General features: G+C 41.7%; 1 protein-coding gene across 2 annotated transcripts; it reads left to right on the plus strand.

Annotated features, from left to right (window-relative positions):
• Positions 1 to 1,352: 1,352 nt before the first annotated feature.
• ccdc80 (coiled-coil domain containing 80) lies at positions 1,353 to 18,868 on the plus strand. 2 transcript variants are annotated; one of them, XM_067604139.1, is made up of 10 exons: positions 1,353 to 3,006; positions 3,173 to 3,370; positions 4,218 to 4,702; positions 5,011 to 5,358; positions 6,583 to 6,739; positions 9,731 to 9,867; positions 11,296 to 11,447; positions 12,198 to 12,301; positions 17,290 to 17,373; positions 18,006 to 18,868. In XM_067604139.1, exons 1-10 carry the CDS (start codon positions 2,319 to 2,321, stop codon positions 18,326 to 18,328), a joined length of 2,676 nt encoding a protein of 891 aa, XP_067460240.1. In that variant the 5' UTR covers positions 1,353 to 2,318; the 3' UTR covers positions 18,329 to 18,868. The 2 variants fall into 2 exon arrangements, with proteins under 2 accessions (XP_067460240.1, XP_067460241.1); XM_067604140.1 differs by having other exon boundaries at positions 4,221 to 4,702.
• The last annotated feature ends 176 nt before the right edge of the window (positions 18,869 to 19,044 follow it).

Below are 19,044 nucleotides of genomic sequence, written 5' to 3' on the forward strand. Positions count from 1 at the left end.
GAATACAGTAATTTAGCATATAGAGAATATAATTATGGAGTAAAACCGTGAAGATTTCTCTCGACTAGAATAGGACACCGGCAGAAATCAGTGCTCTGTGTACTGCTGGCAGCACAATGAGGTACCAGAGTGACAGATTGAATATAGCCAAGGTCAAGCCGCCAATGCCAGAACACAACCTCTGTCTTATTGTTGTCTCTTAACCCAAATAAATTGATATCACATGAGCAATCACTCTCTGTCCTGCAGCTGTTCATATCTGCTGACATCAGGAGGAACACAGGATGCTTGAGGCACATCATCCAAAAAAATATCAGTATTCAGTGGTAGTTTCACTGTCTGGGGGAACCTGCATGTAACTCTGATACCAACTGAGTAGTGTCTATTGTTTTCTAGACACGGCTTGGTAGCTTGTAGTGTTTGTTGACTTCCAACGTGTTGCTATAAATACACAACTTACATCCTCTTGTTCCTGTTGGAGATGAGAGGGCAAAAAAAGCATATGTGGTCAGTTGGTGATTGTTTTGTTCATGAAATGTATTTGGGTTGAGGCAGTCTAACTGGAAGATGATGGTTCTGATTCACTGCTGAGAGCCGTCTATGAGACTTTTGATCATCATTTTTTAGCATCATTTTGCCAAAGGTTGAGCAGAACTGTCTATTATTTCCAGCTGCTTCAGACCAGTATTGCACCTCAACACTGACAAATGTGAGCTGTAACGCTTTGGGAAAAAAGAAGAGAAGAATAAATACAGGTGATGAAACTATTATATAAAAGTATGCCATATGGTCATTGCATTACATAATATATTTAGCACAGGCAGAGATAGGAGGAAAACTTTATTCATTTAGATATATAACAGTTTAACTGCAGTAGCTGTGGCATATACTGTATAGTATTTTGCATTTGCAGTGAGAGTGGATGTGGTCTGGCGGTTTACTTTCTTTACTTAGGCCCTAATTACAAACTAAACTGGGGAACTTTCTCAGAGGAAACGGAGAACGTCTGATTTGGGCTAAAAAAGCCACCATAAAAGAGCAAAGATAGTCATTACAATGATTTTATTTTGGCCATAAGCTTGTAAAGACTACATTCATTTTTTTCTCATATAAACAGTTAGGGAAACAGTAAATGGATGGTCAGCCTCTGAGTTTAAATATACAACAGCACTGTATTTCCCTCTAAATGATCTGTTTTGTTACAGTTTCTGTGCACTACAATAAGCGGCTGCAGCTTTCAGGAGGTAGAGGGGAAAATATGGTCCACTTGGAGCATATCAAAGGCATGGGACGCGGGGCGTTTCTCTGTTGGCTTTAAAGGAGGAACTTGACACTGAGTCTGATTATGGTCATTTCTCTTCCCGGTAATCTGGCCAGCAGGGGGGCAAAATGTTTAACTTTTCTGACATATTTTGAGATTTACCGTATTATAAAGAGTTACCAGTTTACTTTTAGTCATCTAAAATGTTTGCGCTTCAGTGAAACTTAAAACCATCTGAGCGCAGGGACAGAAAGTTTGGCACAAAGGCATTTTGAAAGGGGTGTTGCAAGCTGAACTGGCAACCGACAGTCCCAGGGCAGGTCCTGCCATTGCGTCGCCAAGAGTCCGGAGGCTGAGGTTTGTGTGGACATTTCTGGGAAAGCCTCCACGGCTCCGTTTTGCCAAGGAGAACCTGGGAAGAAGCACGCTTTTTTCCTGCACAGACTCAGCGCAGGTTTCCAGTGCAGTTCAGAGTCAGCCTGCTCACATTTCTTGCATTTTGTCGGAGGTTCCTCCTTCGTGCACCCAGAAGATCTCCTTACAGTGTGTTGGAAATAAAAACCGCCCGAGGATTAATTTGATAGGTTAATAAGTTAATAGAGTGAAAGCGTAAGAGTGTATTTTGGAGATGTGACGTGGTCCAAAACTTTTCGCCGAAAGACTTCATTCATTTTGTCCGGTGATTGAGGATTTATTTCAGAATTTTGGATGTTTGTATAACAGAGATGCTATATACTCCTAATCTTCCTGGGATTATACTTGAAAACGGAAGTGGTCCGAGATGAAATTCTGGGTATAACTGTTTACGCACGACTAATTCTTCTCTTATTCGCAAAAACAGAGCAGTGAGGTGGTTTTCGTCAGCAGAGAGCATGCTCTGAAACATCACTGGCAGACTATTATGTGCCGATCCTGTACCTACCCTTGTCTTCATCTGGAATTAATTGATTAACAACCTCAAATGCTCTAAAGACGCGTAAGGATCACGGGTCCACCACTGGATCTTTTTCTTTCCCTCGGTGAGTGTTTAGCCTACTTTATCTGACATCTCGCCAAAATGTGGAGGGCTTTTCTACTTAGTTTAGCTCTGATTTATCTGCTGACCTGCACAGGCGACGCCGACAAACAGACTTACCTCAAGCGTCTGCAATTGCGCCGATTAGGAAGGAGAACTGGGCGTTCTCAGCTGGGCGCAATGGACAAGGAGCGCCTCGCCGGGCGTGTGCGCCCTGGATTTGGTTCGGCAATCTCGGTGCACAGTTACAGTAGGGGGGAAGATGTGCAGGCTGACGAGGGTACCCCAGTTGCAGGGACTAAGCAGGGCAGGAGAACAGGAGGTATGGGTCTGGTGATAAGGAGAGGGGCGGCTAGGCAGATTGGCCTGCCCCGTCAGTCGGGCATGCTGCAGGATGAGGGCACTCCAGGAGCGAGAGCCAGGATTGCCCGGATGCCCGGCGGCGCCGGGTCACCTAATCTGCTGGCGAGTTTTGCAGGGAAGAACCGGGTCCTTGTGATCTCGGCACCTCACGAGTCAGAAGGCTACTACCGGATGATGATGTCTCTACTGAAACCAGATGTGTACTGCGAGCTCGCTGAGCGACACGTCCACCAGATTGTCATGTTTCACCAGGAGGGCGAGATGGGGGGCAAGGTGAGGAGGATCACCACAGAGGGCAAGGTGATGGAGGAGCCGCTGGACACCGCACTGATCCCCAGACTCATGAGCTTCCTCAAACTTGAGAAAGGTAAGTTTTACTTCCTGCAGGTGATAGCACTGACACTTGTCACACAGACACATCTGTAGCCAGCCAGTCACACACCTCTCACTGGGCTCCTCATTCTGATGTAAATATTACAGAATACCTTACGCTGTTCATATCATTATCCGGTCAATGATGTGTTGACCTGCAGGCAAGTTTGGGATGGTGCTGCTGAAGAAGACCCTACAGGTGGAAGAGAGGTACCCCTACCCTGTGAGGCTGGAGGCCATGTATGAGGTGATTGACCAGTCACCTATGAGGAGGCTGGAGAAGCTTCGCCAGAAAGGCTTCGTCCAGAAGTGCAAAGGAGCAGGTGTGGAGGGCCAGGTGGAGGAGGGCACACTAACAGGTGAGAGGGAACTAATTGCCATTTAAGAGACTGTCTTACAGTTTCTTAATACAAATGACCAAACAAAGTTCTGTCTGACCTCTAGTGGTATATAGCCATGCAGATCATAGAGAAATATTTGTGTAAAACTTCTGGCGTCACCCCCAGTGCAATGGAGGTGAACGTAATTTTGTTTGGTATTTCCAAAGCAATAAATAATCACATTTTTAAAAATTCAACAACAAATTTCTTTTCAGAAACAGTAATTTCCCCCCATTATTCAGCATAAACTGCAGAACATGCTGTAAATTCCAATGAAAGTTCCAATGAAAACTGTTGGCAGCGTGTTTTGTGTGTCATCCAGAGTTCAGATCTCTGGAGAGAGAGGTTGATGTTGAAAATTTTTATATGAACTTTTTTTAAATACTTTCAGCTCCACAAACAAAATCTCTTTCACCTCCATTGTTTTAGAATGGAGGCAGAAATCTCAGAAACAGATATTGAATGACCTTAAATTATCGGTATGGCTAGACATCAGAATTTGGGTGAAGTGACCCTTTAAAGTTTTGGTCAGAAGCCTTACAAAATGCAAAAAAATAAGAGATTTTATCAGTAGGTATTATGTATTATTAAAGTCAACATTGATTAAGCATGTAAATGCTTCAAAAAATAAAAAATTCAGTGGTTGGATAGTGGTTCTCACACTACATAATGCTCAAAAATATAAAGGTCAGACTTTATTAGACTAACATAATGTTGTTGTAACAATCCATTGTCTCAAGGTAACTGCTCACAAAATCGGAAGGTTGTGGAAGTAAACTTTTTGCCGACATGTGTGCTCTCTCTATGTGTGTGTATATTTGGACAGTAGACACACCAGTAGAAAGGAAACCATGGAAGAAGATCCCAAGAAAGCCCGGACACACCTCAACAACCACAGCTGCCACAACCACCACAACAACAACTACACGACCTACCACAACTACAACTCGGTCCACAACGACTACCACAACAACCAGAGCGACAACAACCACAACCAAAGCGACAACAACAACAACTACCAAGCCCACTACAAGAAGAACCACCACTACTACCACAAAACGACCAACTACCACCACCCAGGCACCAACTAGGGCCCACACCACAGCCCTGTGGCTGCCGGCCCCTAGAACCACTGCTGATCCTTACTACTACAACCGCAGAGAGAGGGAGAGGTACCCAGCCAAAACCACCCCGGCTGGAGATAACCACACTGACAAGGACAACAGAGATCCACACAGCCGCAAGCAGGCCGGGCTGGTACCTGCCACACGGAGGATCAAACCCACCAAGAGGAAGAATGGAGGAGAGAAGGTGAGCTGGTGGAATTTAGCTAAAATGTTACACATATTGATTGAGTGTATGATTGAGTTTACTGTGTTTGGTTTGTGTCAAATAGAGTGTGTTTGCAGGCCATATTAAATGAACTACTGTTGCCATTATTTCCTGTGTAGTAGAGGATTTTTTTTGCCAGGAAAGAATCTCTCCTGAATCTTAAAATTGGGAAAAAACCTAATGTTTGAATGATGTGAGCATCCTATATCTAATCATTGTCATGTCATATGAATAATGAAAATAAAAATAGATTAACATAACAGTTACCAACTATCTCATCTGTGCAGGTGTTGACTAATGAGTACGAAGACAAGTATGAGCCCAGCAAGCCAACAGTCAGTGACCCTGAGGAGGCGGAAATCTTCACTGACGTCAGTCCCACCAAGAGGGTCAAGGGCAAGCATGACAAGCATGACAAAAAGAAGAAAAAGAATGACAAGGCAAGCAAGAAAGCAGAGAGGAGAGGAGGAAAGGCTGGGAAGGAGGGGAAGAACGGGTTGAAGAAAAATGGAAAGAAGCTATCAAAGTACGCTGAGAAAGATGACTACCCGAAGCCCACTAAAAAGCCAACGCCCCCTCCAAAGGGATCGCTGGCCTCCTTCCTGGAGTACTTTGAGAACAGAAGGCGGCTGCTGGTGAGAGCATGACATAACACTCACAGTTCATAAGAGGCTCACCCCGTCTCTCACCTAGCATATCTCATGTTTCAGGCTTCAGCTAGAGGGAATATTAGTGCTAAAATAGCCTTATTAAATTGCAACCAACTCCAAGTCCAGCTCCGAGTGCACACATCTTCCAGTTTCCTCTCAACCATTTGTAATTGTTGCACCACTGATAGAAGTAACACTAAGTAAGGCTAACAATTATTGTCATTATCTTTTAATATGCTTGTTATTCTCTTAATTATTCAGTTATTTCTTTTGTTTTATAAAATGTCAGAAAATTGTAAAAATGTTCAATAGAATTTACTGAAGCACAAGGTTACACCTTCAAATTACTTGTTTTGTCCAGTGAACTCTTTAAAATCCAAACATATTCAGTTTACTATCACGTAAGACAGAGAAAAGCAAATTTTCTCAGTGAAGATTCATCATTTAAGCTCTAAATAGAAGTTATTATCGCCACCTGCAGAGCTCTCTTTTTGTACTGTCATATCATGAAATTATCTTTTCACAATAGGAGACATAAAGTAGACCAATACCAGACCAGTAAGCTAGCTAATTAAGAGTAGAGATCCAACAGAATGTCTAGTAAAACCATTTTACACTCACAATTGTAAATACTTAAATGTTAACACTGCCTATATTTGACTGGCTTGAAATGAGGGTTTTGGACAATCCAGCATAACCGAATAGTTGGAGATGTGGAGCAAGAGGAGGTGAACCGCAGTGTATTTCAAAATCAAAGAGAGGGATTTTGTTTTCCAAAACAGAGGACTGGAAAGTTACTTTTAAAAGCCAGAAATGTCAACATCTGGATAAGTAATCCATTGTTGATTGATATTTACTGGTCAACAGCTCAGTAAACCCCTCTGTGCAATGGGATGTCAAATCATCCAGTTGTTCAGCTGCTGTAAAATCACACTGAAGCGCTGTGCTATATGAGTGGTCATAAAGTATGGAGCAACTATCCTCCAGCTTTCTGACAGGCTGCACAGCTGTGTGCTAACAGACTGTGTGTCTCTGTTTTGCAGCCAGTATAGATTCTTATCACAGCAGTGCTGTGGGCAGGCTGGGAAAATATGCCCCATCCTCCGCCTGTAGGTTAATGTAAACACCACCTCTGCAGCGCACTGTGTATGCATGTATGTGTGCGGTTGTGTGTGTCTCACTGCGTATAACTTTCCTCCCCTCCTCCAGCTGATTACATCCCCCAGTGAGGAGAACAGTATGTATGTTCAGCAGAGGGATGAGTACCTGGAGTCTGTGTGTGAAATGGCCATCAGGAAAGTCTCCATCATCACCATTTTTGGCTCCCTGATCAACTCCACCATGAAAATTGACCACTACCAGCTGGGTAAGTAGCTCCCATAGACAGTGCCAGCACATGATGTCACTTCTCCTTACATTCAATTGGCATTAACTCAAATAGGCTGTGCAGGAGATGATTGGTCATTCTGTTAACTCTTCCTACACATGATTGGGCAAATGCATCACTCACTGGTACTTGCAGTTGCTGAGTCATGCACCCACTTTGAATAGTTTTTTCATCTCAGTGGATGTTCACCAGACTTGTAGGGAACGTGTAGATGAAGACATGTACTGTAGTTTGGCTTTGCTTTACCTTGCTCTCCTTCTCTCAGCCTGTAAATATCTTACATATTATAATGTGAAACCCTCCAACAGTATTAAAATGTGTTAATATAACAACTGACCGATCATAAAATAGCAGAGTGACCAAGTATTGGAACCTTCACTGCCATACAGTAGTTATAACAAATCAGACTTTAGTTGGGACTTAAATGAATATCCAGATAGCTTTTAGGAGCTCCTACATTTGGTAAAGACATTTGTTTTTTGTCTTTAAAAACGTTACTCCTTCTTAGTTCTTATCTTAACTATATTCTCTTCTCTTCTCTCCTCTCTCAAAATTGACAGTGTAATGTGTTATGTCATCTTCCTACAATGTAAAATATTCAATTCAGTTCCTGTAATTGTCTGCCTTGTTTCGAAATATCATGATGTCTTCCTTGAAAAATGCTTCAAATAAGTGTAACTGTAATATTCTCAGCCTGATACCAGATTTTCTTTGTTTTTGGAAAAATATGATTTTATGGACATTTTTGCAGTGTTGCTCACCCAAATTTCATTCTCCCCTAATTTTTGCTACATGATGTATCACTATTGGTTTTCTAACTAAGTTCTGGGAAAAATGTAATACGAGTGTTCACAATATGCAGAAGGAGGCCAAGAGAGGTGTCTCCTGCCACGTCTGCTGTCCTGTCCTTGTTTGACCGTCGTTGCACGATGTCAACCTCAATGGTTTCAGCAGCAATCTCTGCTCTAAGTATAACATTCTGAATGTTCTGCATACTGACTGCCAAAGCCAGAGTATAGTGTAGTGCTCGGTGCAGGTGATACTAAACTTTTGATTCTCTCAATCTTGGCCTCTGTGGTCGGAATTTATTTAGCATGTAATCCTGTGGTGTTTGCAGTCTTACCCTTACAGTATTTTTATATTACTCAAATAACTTTTTATATCATCATACTGTTTTTAGTGATGAGATAGGAGTGTATCAGTCTTCCTATGAGATGAGCTCAGCAGCTGTTAAAGAACTGGAAACATAATGTTCACACAAACACACACACATCAGGGAAAGGGAGGAAGAGAACTGCTGTCAGAATACATACCTGCCTTGTGTATCATCCTAAATGAGGGGGCACAGTATGTCTACCTCCCCAGGAGCTGATGTGTAAGCTGGAGACAGTGAATTCATCACACACACACACATAGAGCTCAGTGAAATTATGACAGCTTTTGAAAAACTCCCTTTTATTAAACTACTTACAGCTTGTTCAAAAGGAACAAAACCACTGCGGTCTTTATGACATATGCTGTGTCATTGGTGCTTGGCAACCCCCCTCATATTTTGAGACATTTTATAGCCGTCTCAAACCCGAGGCTTTGGTTAATGTGTGTTAACGTCAGGATATGCAAAACCATTTTGTAAAATTTTATGAGTCTGTCACTACTCATGACAATGAGGTTTTATCCAGACGGAATTTTGGAAAAAGTTCTGAGGCGACGTCACCCGCCCCCACCCGCGACAGGACGCTGACACTTTTGTTCCACTCACCGGCCAGAGGGTCGGTGTGTGTGTCTGTGTGTGTGTGTGTGTGTGTGTGTGTGTGAGCACATACTGTATACAAACAACTGGTTCTTTGAGCGTTGCCTCTCCCTCAGTTTAGGGTGACCTCATAGTGTTTGAGTTTTAAGTTGATTGGTCGGTCAAAAGAATGCGTGTGGAACTTATTTGAGTTTGTTTGTTATATATCTGAGTCTGCTGTCTCCAACACGTGCTGGGCTTTTCCTGATTTGATTGCTCATACACATCAGTCAGCACAGAGTCGATGAAAGAACCACCAAAAAACACTGTCCTGTGGTCTGTGTGCGTGTTTGTGTGTGTGTTGTGCACACATGCACAGAGGGAGTGGTGATTAAAGGCTTTTGCTTTGGCCTGTATAAATGCCAGCTACAGTAAATTTCTAAGGCATCCGACCCAGCCAGATCTCAGGGAATAAAAGCTGCTCTTTGTCGAGTTTGCCCCTGATTCACTCTGCGTGTTTCCATTCTGCGCTTCACTGCAGGGTCTAGTTCAGTGTCTTGTCAGACACATTTTTCAAAGGAACATTGTTTTGAGCTCAGCAATGGAAACACATTTACTCCTAATGTTTCAGAGCCGAGCACTCACATTGTGTTTGTGTTATCATAGTTTATTTGATAGGAAAACGTATCACAATGTACATCAATTGTCAAAAACGTAAAGAAGTCTGACAGTTATACAACAGTCTAACAGTTATGTAAGAGGTTTTATTTGTCCCATGTTACAGTTTATAGTCTCACAAACAATGAGTGTTGGCAGATTTACATTTTTCATTTAAATTTCTTTGGTGCAAAATGTCAGAGCAAAATCTGACAGAGAGCTGCCAGAAGTTTTTATATCTCATATGGCCCTATGTTTTAGTTTAACATTTTTCTGTTTTGTTAGATTTTTTTGCTATTAAATAAAGGCAAATATGCCTTTATTTAATAGACAGACAGGAAATTAGGGGAGAGAGTGATGGATATTACATGCAACAGGTCCCCGGCTGGAATACAACCAAGGACATTGCAGTTTTGTGGTATTCACCTTAACCATTCAGCTGTCAGGATTTCCAGGCTTCACTGGTTTTTACTGAATATGCTGCGTAGTGCAGGTCTTTTTTCCCACAAGAAATGTTCAAAGAAGTGTGAAGTAACATGTAAAATGTCTCACAGTATATAACCACTGTCTGTTCCTTTCTCTAGAGAATGATAAGCCTATGAAGGGTCTTCGTCAGGAGGACCTGGTGAACCAGGATCTGATCACAGAGCTGAGGAAAGAGTTTAGCATGATGCATGATGACTTCTACATGGTACTCACAGACACCGACATGAGAGTCAAGGTAAGGACTCGCATTTCTGGAACAATTAACAGCCCAACAAAACCTGTCCACTTGTTTGCCTGAAACCACTGATGCATCCTTTGCAACCTTCAATGTACGCTGGTCAGATGTTTAAAGAAGCATTCATGTAACCCTCATCGATTCATAAGGTCATGTGACCATGTCATATTCACAAAGTATTTGCACTCAGATGACCATCAGTCACTGGGAAATATATCACTTGAACTAGATCAATGAAATGGCACTGCAGGGTGTAAATTTTGGAAGTCATGTATAAACTGTTGTTTAGGTTTCATGGATATAGTTATCACTGACTGTTTAGCTGTAACAGATGTGTTGATGTGACAACTCGTACTGTAAACTCCGATATCATGGGTGTTCCTCTGGTGTTTCCTTTTTGTCAGCTGTTTCTAAGGCAACTTTGTGGTGATAAATTTGAAAATGTTATGACTTGATGAGGTAGTTTTGGTCACCGTGAAACCAGACCAATCTTATTTGGGGAGGAGGTGCATGTTCAGCTTGGCCTTCAGGTCCTCTTAAAGACCCACTTTCATGGTGCACAATCTGAACATTTTAATCTCACTTTCCCTTTAAGGTTGAAATACTTTTTTGTGTCGTGCTGCTTAATTCGGTTCACTCATATGAAATTTTTTACGCATCCTGTTGGTCTTCACGTTCCATTTAAAGGTTCACCACCACCCATCTGCCCAACATTTTCACCTTCCCTTACTCTTTGAAGGTAGTCGTTGCCACTGGCCTGTCCTCATACTGCTGACATGCTGCCTTCACTAAAACACTGTTTTAATTCACACAACATGACGTTTGCCCAACAGCTGTGTGTGTGTGTATGTGTGTGTACGTGCCAGGGTAAATCGCCAGGTTGTTCTTGGACAGATTCATCAAAGAGGCTAGTGTTCACCCCTCTGCTGACAGAGGCAGAGACAGGGAAGTCTGTGAGCGTCCGAGGATGTGGGTGTGACTATGAGACAGAACGCAGCGGAGGGAGGTGTGAAAGAGTTTGGACGAGCTGTGCAGCAGATTCAGTGTACCCTGAGGAAGGTGTGAGAGTGTGTATGTGGCTGGGATATATTTTACTGCATGTGTTAGATGTTCATACTGAGATTGCTTAACATTTCGTAAATTAAATACGATACTGTGTTATGTTTAACCAACGTGCCCTGTATGTGCTCCTTCCCAGAAGTTATTATCAAGAACGCTAGAGATGTGGCCCACCACATCTACAAACATGTTCCCAAATATCACTTTACTGGAAACAGTTTCATCACTGTTGCAATGAATTTCTATTTTCATATCTTCTGTGTCAGTTGTCTCCGCAGTCATTATGATATATTCATTCTGTGGTTTCACCACATTGCAAATCAACCTTTGGGGATCGTATGACTGGTTCTTGTTGGGTTTTTTTGTCAGCAATCCTATGAGGTTCCCATTGCAATGAAGGCTGTATTCGACTACATCGACACTTTCTCCTCCCGCATCCGAGAAATGGAGCAGCAGAAGAGAGATGGCGTCGAGTGTAAGAAAGAAGACAAGCCCAGATCGTTGGAGAACTTCCTCTCCAGGTAGGGTTGTTTCTAAAAAGTTTCAAATACATGGTGAGAAGTATGTGGATGCTAAAATTTTACACCTATGGGTATTAATATGCTGCTATAACAGCCTCTACTCTTCTGGGAGGTTTTTCCACCTGACTTTGGAAACTGTCTGCAGCTGCTCCCGTTCAGCCACAAGAAAATTTGTGGGGTTGGACACTGATGTTAACCAATAAGATGTGGCTTGCAGTCAGTGTCCACATACTTTTGATTATATAGTGTATCTTTGAACATGCATAGCAAACAATTATAATGTCTTAGTTAAGTGTTTTTCAGGGGAAATATTGGGTGGTCCCATCAGGCTGTTTCCTCTTTCATCAAACATCTGCTCCTTTGCTCAATAATCAGTGGACCGCAATTCACAGCGTTTATAAGCAGCATATGTCAGATTGTGGCAGCCCTTTTGTGTGTGTCCAACAGATATTAAAAGTAACATAAACCCCTGCCATTCCTCAAGGCTGAATCACTGCAGTCACATATTTTCCCGTGATGTCTAAACCAGACAGGCTGTCTTTTGTTGCCATGGCGATCTAGATTCCAGCTCCGGATCACAGTGCAGAGATCTGGCAGGTTTTTGACCATAATTTGGGGTTGTCACCCTCTGGCAGTAATAGTATTGGAATATGTTAGTGTACAAGTACAAACTCCTTGTCTTAGTACCAAGCTTTCACTGTTGCACAAAAGTGCCACTTAAATCCAGGCTGAAATTTTCTGTGATTGTAGGTTCCGCTGGAGACGTCGCCTGTTCATCATCTCCGCCCCCAGCGACGAGGAGTGGGCCTATCAGCAGCAGCTCTACGCCCTGACCAGCCAGGCCTGCAACCTGGGTGAGTCACCTGAAATAAACCTTCAGTCACTTTCTAACCAGTCTGTGAGTGGCAAATTAACCTGAGGTCAGAAAAGTGACTTTAAAGATCAGTTCACCAAATTAACATCAACAACAAAAAAGACAACTCTTTTTCACATTTACATTTCTTCAGCCATATAGTGAGTGGCAGTTGCAGAGGTTTTGAGACAATTCCAATGCAGTGGAGGTGCATTAAACCTGCAATAACTGATTTTTTTTGGCAATTTGGGGGCAGCGGAAAACAGCTGTGAACCATGAACCACAATGTTCGCATCTGGCCCCATTACTCGCTGCTGTGACCAAAAATGACGCTATGAGAGTGGTGAGACTGAACCAAAACAATAAAGATGTGAGCCAGAAAGCCAAAACGATGATTTAAATGGGACCTATTATGTTCATTTCCAGCTCTATATTTTTATCCTGGGACTCCACTAGAGTAGATTCACAGTTCACAAAACTCCTTATTTGTCTTATACTCACCCTTTATGCAGCCCCTCAGTTCAGCGTCTGTCTCTAAAAGGCAGTCTTAGCTCCTGTCTCTTTAAGGCCCCCCTCCCAGTGATCCCACTTTGTTCGGATTGGCCAACTTTCCAGAACTTGCCGAGGGAAAGCCCTATCAGAGTTGCCTTAAGTTACCGCCAATGAAAACTCAACATTTCTGTCTTTCTCTGCTTTATATTAAAAGCTTTTAAATTACTAAATAACGGGAGACTTTTATTGTGAAGAATTTATAGGAAATTAAATGTGTTCATCATTGAATTAGCAGAGCTTCATTAGCAGTGCTAATGTCGACTCAACAAGATCTGGAGATATTTGGAGCTCTTTGTTCAGCAGATCAGTTAGAAATAATGCAGGGAGGAATAGTACAAGCAGAAACAGCCGTAGCGATGATGGTGTTTGATGAGGAGCTGCAGACGACCAGCACACCTCCAACAGCTAAACAATTTATTTGTCACTTTTACTTTGCCACGTAGTGTAATGGAAAAAGACACAGTGTGCCAACTCAACCCGAGTCATGGCTTGGCGTGACTACCCCCAAAACAATGGAAAAATGCCACAACGTTAGTGGAGCGGAGCAATGAACTCCAGCACTAACACTGCAGCACTTGTGGGAGCTCTGCCTGGAGCAGATGACCATATAAATAAATCCGCCATGAGCTGACATCAGCTTGTCTTGAAAATAGAAAAAAATGTTTGAAACCTAGTATTCAGAGTAGTCTGAAGCCTGAGCTTTTTGCTCACATGGATTACTTTTACATACATTTACTTCATTATTTGACACATTTTCCACATTTAACATTAACATCCGACATTGTACCATTATATATATGACAGAAAATATGGAAGAGCATAATAGGTCCCCTTTAAAAGATGTGACAAAGCTCAGCAGAGATGAGGAAGAATTGAGTGATAATTCTCTGTTGGTTTATCAGTACAGACCAGCCCCCTTGCACATGAACGTAGTCATGTGATCCATTGTTAATATAAAAATATTGATCATAGCCACTGTGGAGCTCAAAGCATAGAATGATTACATTTGAAAAACTCAACAGCACTAGACTTCACTGTGGACCATTTTCTTTTTGTTCCTTTGTTAAAATAGTTCCCAAGCAAAGACAGCCCTCCACACTGCAGTTTATAGGTAAAACTGAATAATGGGAGCATCATTCTATACTATAATCTATACAATACAATACAATATTTTTGAGCACCACAAATGAAATTGCAATCTGTGCATTGTATTTGGATGATCTACAAATAAAGTGAAACCATATACTAGCTATATACCACCAAAGCCATTTTTATAAATATGTTTTTGTGTCATTTAAAGTGGAAATCTGGAAGATCTCCATTTCATTCTCTTTGGTGGCACCGTACAGTGTTAAGTGGTAATTGCAGGTGTGTTTTTTTACCTCACACGACCTCACTCCCAGGAATCCAAACAGTGTCGCTGTGTGACGTCACGCTACAATTGAATAGCGAGTCTGTTGCGTTAGGTCCGCCTACCCTTTCTAGCGAATCAACCACTGGGGGATGGAAAACGTGTCACTTACTGCACTATTTGTGATTTGAATGCTTGGCGGGGAAGTCGTCACCAACACTCGGTTCGTAATAATCATAATACTGCAAATGCAAGAGCTTTCGTCAGTGAGCCATATGGTCAATAGATAGTGACTTAACAGACATGTATTTAAATGAAAATCTTTGAGATTATAACTATAAAAGTGCCTTTAATATGTGGGGCCTTTTTGCTGATATGTGGTCATTTTATCAGTGTGGCCAGTTGTACGAGGACTTTTCCTTTGGATTTTCTGCTTCTCTTTTCTGTCCTCTCTGTGTGTGCTCAGCCAGAGTGGCTCTGTCTGCTCATGCTGACTACCCTCTCTGTGCTCCAAACAATTTCCTGTTGCTGCAGCCAGGAACAAACAAACAACAACAACAAAAAGCTTCTCTTCCCAGAAAAGACCTACCTGAAGGAGCAAGCATAAAATCCTTCATTAAGTGACCACAGATTGAATCCTCTTGGTGTTATATTATTTCAGATTAGTAGAATGGATGTTAAGTTGTATGAAAATGTCTCAAATACAGTACAGCAGTAGTTCAATCCACATATTAAACTATACTATATGCTACAGTTACATTAGATGCGTATTATGGGTGATTAGAACTGAACAAAATCTAATCTTTCCTCTGTCTTTCCAGTCATTTTTCTATGTACTTTTCAACTAAATACTTTCATGGTGACCTTAAATGTACCCAAGCATGTGTCCTGACACAGCCGGCCAAAGTATTAGTCAGACTACCTCTGAATATATTAATCACATGAAGAAGTTGATTACAAGCGATGTGTCTGTTTGCTGCATCCTTCCAGATATTATCAGCACATGTCTATGTTTGTGCATACTGTATGTGTGTGTGTGTATGCGTGTTTGTGTGTGTGTGTGTGTGTGTTTGTGTGTGCAGAGGGATCCCAGATGACAAAACTGGCAAAGAGCTGTTCTCTTCTGTCTGGAGCTAACAAGCCCCTTTTTGCATCACTGACAACAGTCTTTTTGGCCTGCCAGTTAGTCAACTTTTCCACAGTTACTTAAATATTATTGCTGTATATCTCAAAAGGAGACGTTTATCTAAACTTAACAAATCTCAACAACCTGATGTGTCTGACATATTTATGTAAGATAAATGTAAACTCACAATGAACCCCCTTTCTCAGTAAAACCAAATAAACGCTGTCATCAGGAGACACTCCTCCACTTGAACCTGATGTTCCAGTCTTGTTTCTATTAATTCAAGATTTCTTAATATTTCTCCTTAGTTCTTTTCCTAGAGCTTCTTTCTCATAATGCTTACTATAGTCAGGAATGTAGATGAATTTGTTACATTTATGACTTTGACTCTTGTACTGACTACCATTCAAGAAGAAATGACTACACATTAAACTAGATTTAAGATTTTACTTGGTGCCAAATGTTGAGCCTAAATTATATATTGTTTATATGCTGAGCATTTCAACTTATTCTACTGCTGCACTCAATAGTCACGCTGAGTAAGACTGTTGGCTTAATGCTAACATCTAACAGTTCCACTTTCCAATGGAAAATTCAAAGAGGAAGCCGTAACTAAAGGGTTTATTAATGGTTAGGGGAACTTTGAGGTTGCAAAGTTGTAAAACAAAATCCTTTTTACTTTTGTCTGTGTTTACCCTCCTCTTAGCTAACCTGCTTTGTCTGTTTAGTTCAATCTTTACTGAACTTAACCTTCATGGGTTTCTCATGTCCTTTAGTAATGATATTTTCTCTATTACTTTATTACAAACCACCAAATTTGCATTTGATGTCAGTACATCAATAATTCTCTTTAAAGAGTAACTTAACACCAAGCTGCTGTTGCACTGATCTCTCTGGTTGAAACTTTTAAGCCTGACTACGCCCCACCACACCCAGCATCAAAGCATGCTTTGTTGCCCCTGTAACCACACTCAGCAGTGATGTCACAGGGTCCCGCAGTACACCTTTATATCAGTGCAGCAAGATGACAAGATAAACCACAGGAGATCAGAAAAAACAAGATTTTTAGGGGGTGTCAACATACTCTTTACTAAAACTACTGTCGTCTTACCTTAAAAAAATCAATGAAATCTGGAATTGTAATAGTTATATTATTGAAAGGCACCTCATACTCTGTGGCTTTGTTCTTAAAAGTACTGTAAGTGGTCAAATAGTCTTCTGAATTAAAGACTGAGTTAAAAAGATGAATCAGGTTTGGCAGGAAGAGGAAAAAACACCAAAAGTATCTTTACAACCAGGGAACCACAAACATGTTCTTATTAATGGCTCCTTACTGATCTATAAAGCTTTAAGAAGTTATTAATCAACCATTAACAAAGCTATCTGTTACAGCTCACACAGTAAATGTACAATAATATAATGTCTGTTTATTCATATGAGTGAGTCAGGTGACTGGGGAAAAATCACGTCTTGCTTATCAGCAGTTCCAGACCAAGTCTGTGAGGATTTTTCTCCCCTTCATGTGTTGCTCTTGGCTGGATTGGCACTCAGGGTTGTTCCCTCCCTCCCTGTCCCAGAAAAAGGCCTGTCCTGCTGACTGGGCTGAAGGCCTGAGAGGTTTGATCCTGGTATCCAGTACTTGGCTCTCACCAAGTAAAGCCAGCATTCTCCTATGTTTAATGTGGGTTTCCTCGCTTCAGAGGAAACAGCTTTTTGGCTGAACTCACAGGACCACCCCGTTCTCCCTTTATCTAGAAACCACTGCTTGAGATGGCTCCAATGATAAACAGCCACAGTGAAATCAGTCAGCAGAAGGACTGATGGATAAGAAATAGTTGGTCAGCATGTTGCAAACACAGCAATGTTCCTTGAGTTGTGACTTTTACTGGTATCTTTCTAAGATATTTGCTTTTCTCTGATCTGTGTTGTCAATGTGGTTTCTGTTGCCATGGTGAAATAGGTCTGAGGCACATCGCCATTCTGAAGTTGGTCGGCACGGAGCCGACGGATATGGGCGGAGTGTTGGAACTCTATCCTATCAATGGTAAGAACTTTCTTATATAAAGTAATGTATATGTTTTTCAGGCATGTCTATGGCAAACACACACTGACACACACATATAATAGTACATCCTTGTCTAGTTGCTAAGACCATACCTACAGTTTACCAGTTTTCCTCAAGCAAAATCTTACCCCAGATCTCCCCTGCTTACCCAAAACCAGAATCCTAATCGATCCAGAAATCCCCCTGCACAGGCCAGTGTTTCTGTGTCCCTGTTCTCATCATTGTTCCACCATATGGTAAAGAGAATCTGAGCTCAAAGGTCCGCTTACTATTCCACCATGTCCCCATAGGAACCTCAAAGATTTGTTACTAACAGGGACAGTCTCCATACAATTTTACAGCTGCGTAACCATGCGTGCTGCTGTGACAGGGGACTCTTTATCAGACTTTACTTAGGAAAAAAGAAACAGGAGTTATGCAAGACTGTAAAAACTAGAGCTGTTTCCAGGGGGCTTAAGTTGTTTAGGTTTCTGCTTTTGGCATTTGAGCTCAGCATGTGGAGGTACAGTAAATGTCAAATGATTCTACAAAGAAAAACATGTGCATTTTTTCTTCTGTAGAAGGTCTGTCTTAAATACTTCATTCCTAACTTGAATATCTACACCATCCAGGAACTGCTACAGTGGAGCGTGAAGGACTGTCAGCCACCCTGGTGAAAGACATGAGGAACTACTTCCAGGTCAGCCCAGAGTACTTCTCCATGCTGCTGGTCGGGAAGGACGGCAACGTTAAGTCCTGGTACCCTTCACCCATGTGGTCCATGGCTATCATCTACGACCTGGTAGACTCTATGCAGCTACGCAGACAGGAGATGGCCATCCAGCAGTCACTTGGCATGCGCTGCCCTGAAGATGAGTACGGTGGCTATGGCTACCATCAGCACGGTTACGAACACGGTTACCAGGATGGCTATCACCAAGGCTATGGCTACTAATAGGTTTATGGGTGTGTGCTAATCATGATTGCACAACCTAACTCCTCCATCTGCCTTGCAGCTGGTGCTTGGCGCTATCGGTCCTCTTCCTTTGACCCATAACCTTTTTTCATCTTTTCTACCCATCCTCCAACAGGCAGTTGGCTCAGATGAAGTGAGGTTCTTGAATGTTTTGTAGCACTTAGTGGAAGCCTCAAAACTGTTGCTTTCACCTATCCAGTTCTTAAATATATAGAATAGTATGCTGCAAGTAACGGTCATTTGCAAGAGGCTTTAATCAGAGCTGGTTAGTCAGTAAATGTGTAGAGGAGCCTGGAGGTTCAGGGATCTGTTGTGTACTTAGTTTTTGTTTTGTTTTTTGCAGTTCCAACTTCAAACAAAGTGTGTTTTGCACATCATAGTATCTGTCTCCTTCACTTGCCTTCCAGGTCATCTTCATGTTATCAGCACAGACCTTTTTATTTTGTAGATAATGGGCTAAAATAAGACATATATGTATTTATTGGACATCTGTTGCATTTCAGGTACAGTTATCGATTATTTTATGAAAAGCTGTCACATTATTGCTCTTTTGTAAAGTTTCTTATTTATACTCTATTGTGCTATATGACAAATAAACATTTGTTTAATACCAGTATTGGTCTTCGAATTGCTTTCAATACTCACAAGCAGAGTTTCAGTGTAAACTTTCCCAGTGTAAGAATTATTTGAGCTAC

This window comes from Thunnus thynnus, chromosome 11 (assembly GCF_963924715.1).
Source record: "Thunnus thynnus chromosome 11, fThuThy2.1, whole genome shotgun sequence".
Lineage (NCBI taxonomy): Eukaryota > Metazoa > Chordata > Actinopteri > Scombriformes > Scombridae > Thunnus > Thunnus thynnus.

Coding starts and splice junctions, on each gene's coding strand:
- ccdc80 (XM_067604139.1), top strand. CDS start 2,319: ATGTGGAGGGCTTTTCTACTTAGTTTAGCTCTGATTTATCTGCTGACC. Junction 11,448..12,197: donor TTGGAGAACTTCCTCTCCAG/GTAGGGTTGTTT, acceptor CTGTGATTGTAG/GTTCCGCTGGAGACGTCGCC. Junction 12,302..17,289: donor CAGCCAGGCCTGCAACCTGG/GTGAGTCACCTG, acceptor ATGGTGAAATAG/GTCTGAGGCACATCGCCATT.